Raw genomic sequence first — 584 nt, forward strand, 5'->3', positions numbered from 1 at the left:
ACACACACACACACACGCAGAGCAACAGAACCGTTCGATTCGGAGGATTAGGTCATGGAATCAAGGGTGAGGATGGAGCTTAGGTTCATAGGGTGCATATACTGAGGGGAGCCAGTGAGAATCTGACGAGCAATGATCCGATTTGCTTTCTCGGAAGGGTGGAAAGGGTCCCAAAAGGCGTAGAGATCTCTGTTCGGACACAGGTTCGATGCCGGTGTGCACAGCCCTATCCCGTTGTACGGTCCCTGGCCGCAACATGCTATCTTCGATGTCACAAATCCTTAACAAAAAACAAAAAGAAAAGAAATCCATGAACAACCCTCATTTAGCTCCAAAATATAGTGCATATTTATTATGTTTATCAATAAAAAAAATATATTTTTGACAAGAAAATGTTATTACCATAGGCTTGGGGGTCGCTGATGAAATCCATGTGCATTCGCTGAGTATTAGCTGCAATGAAGACCGACGATCCTACCTCGCCGTTGAGGTCATTGATCATTTGGGCGAGCCGTGGATTGAACAATGACGCGGCTCGCTGCAGCTCCACCGCACACTCGCCGTCGCGGCTGCGCTGTGCCAGC

The 584-nt window shown here is 47.8% G+C and overlaps 1 protein-coding gene across 1 annotated transcript; it reads right to left on the reverse strand.

Annotated features, from left to right (window-relative positions):
• On the reverse strand, positions 1 to 578 carry LOC104825747 (GDSL esterase/lipase At5g33370-like). The gene is made up of 2 exons (XM_010558116.1): positions 403 to 578; positions 1 to 280 (listed from the first exon to the last, which is right to left on the reverse strand). The coding sequence occupies exons 1-2, from the start codon at positions 500 to 502 to the stop codon at positions 48 to 50; spliced, it is 333 nt and encodes a 110-aa protein (XP_010556418.1). The 5' UTR covers positions 503 to 578; the 3' UTR covers positions 1 to 47.
• Between the last annotated feature and the right edge of the window lie 6 nt (positions 579 to 584).

The sequence above is a fragment of the Tarenaya hassleriana genome, unplaced genomic scaffold (genome assembly GCF_000463585.1).
Source record: "Tarenaya hassleriana unplaced genomic scaffold, ASM46358v1 Cleome4873, whole genome shotgun sequence".
Lineage (NCBI taxonomy): Eukaryota > Viridiplantae > Streptophyta > Magnoliopsida > Brassicales > Cleomaceae > Tarenaya > Tarenaya hassleriana.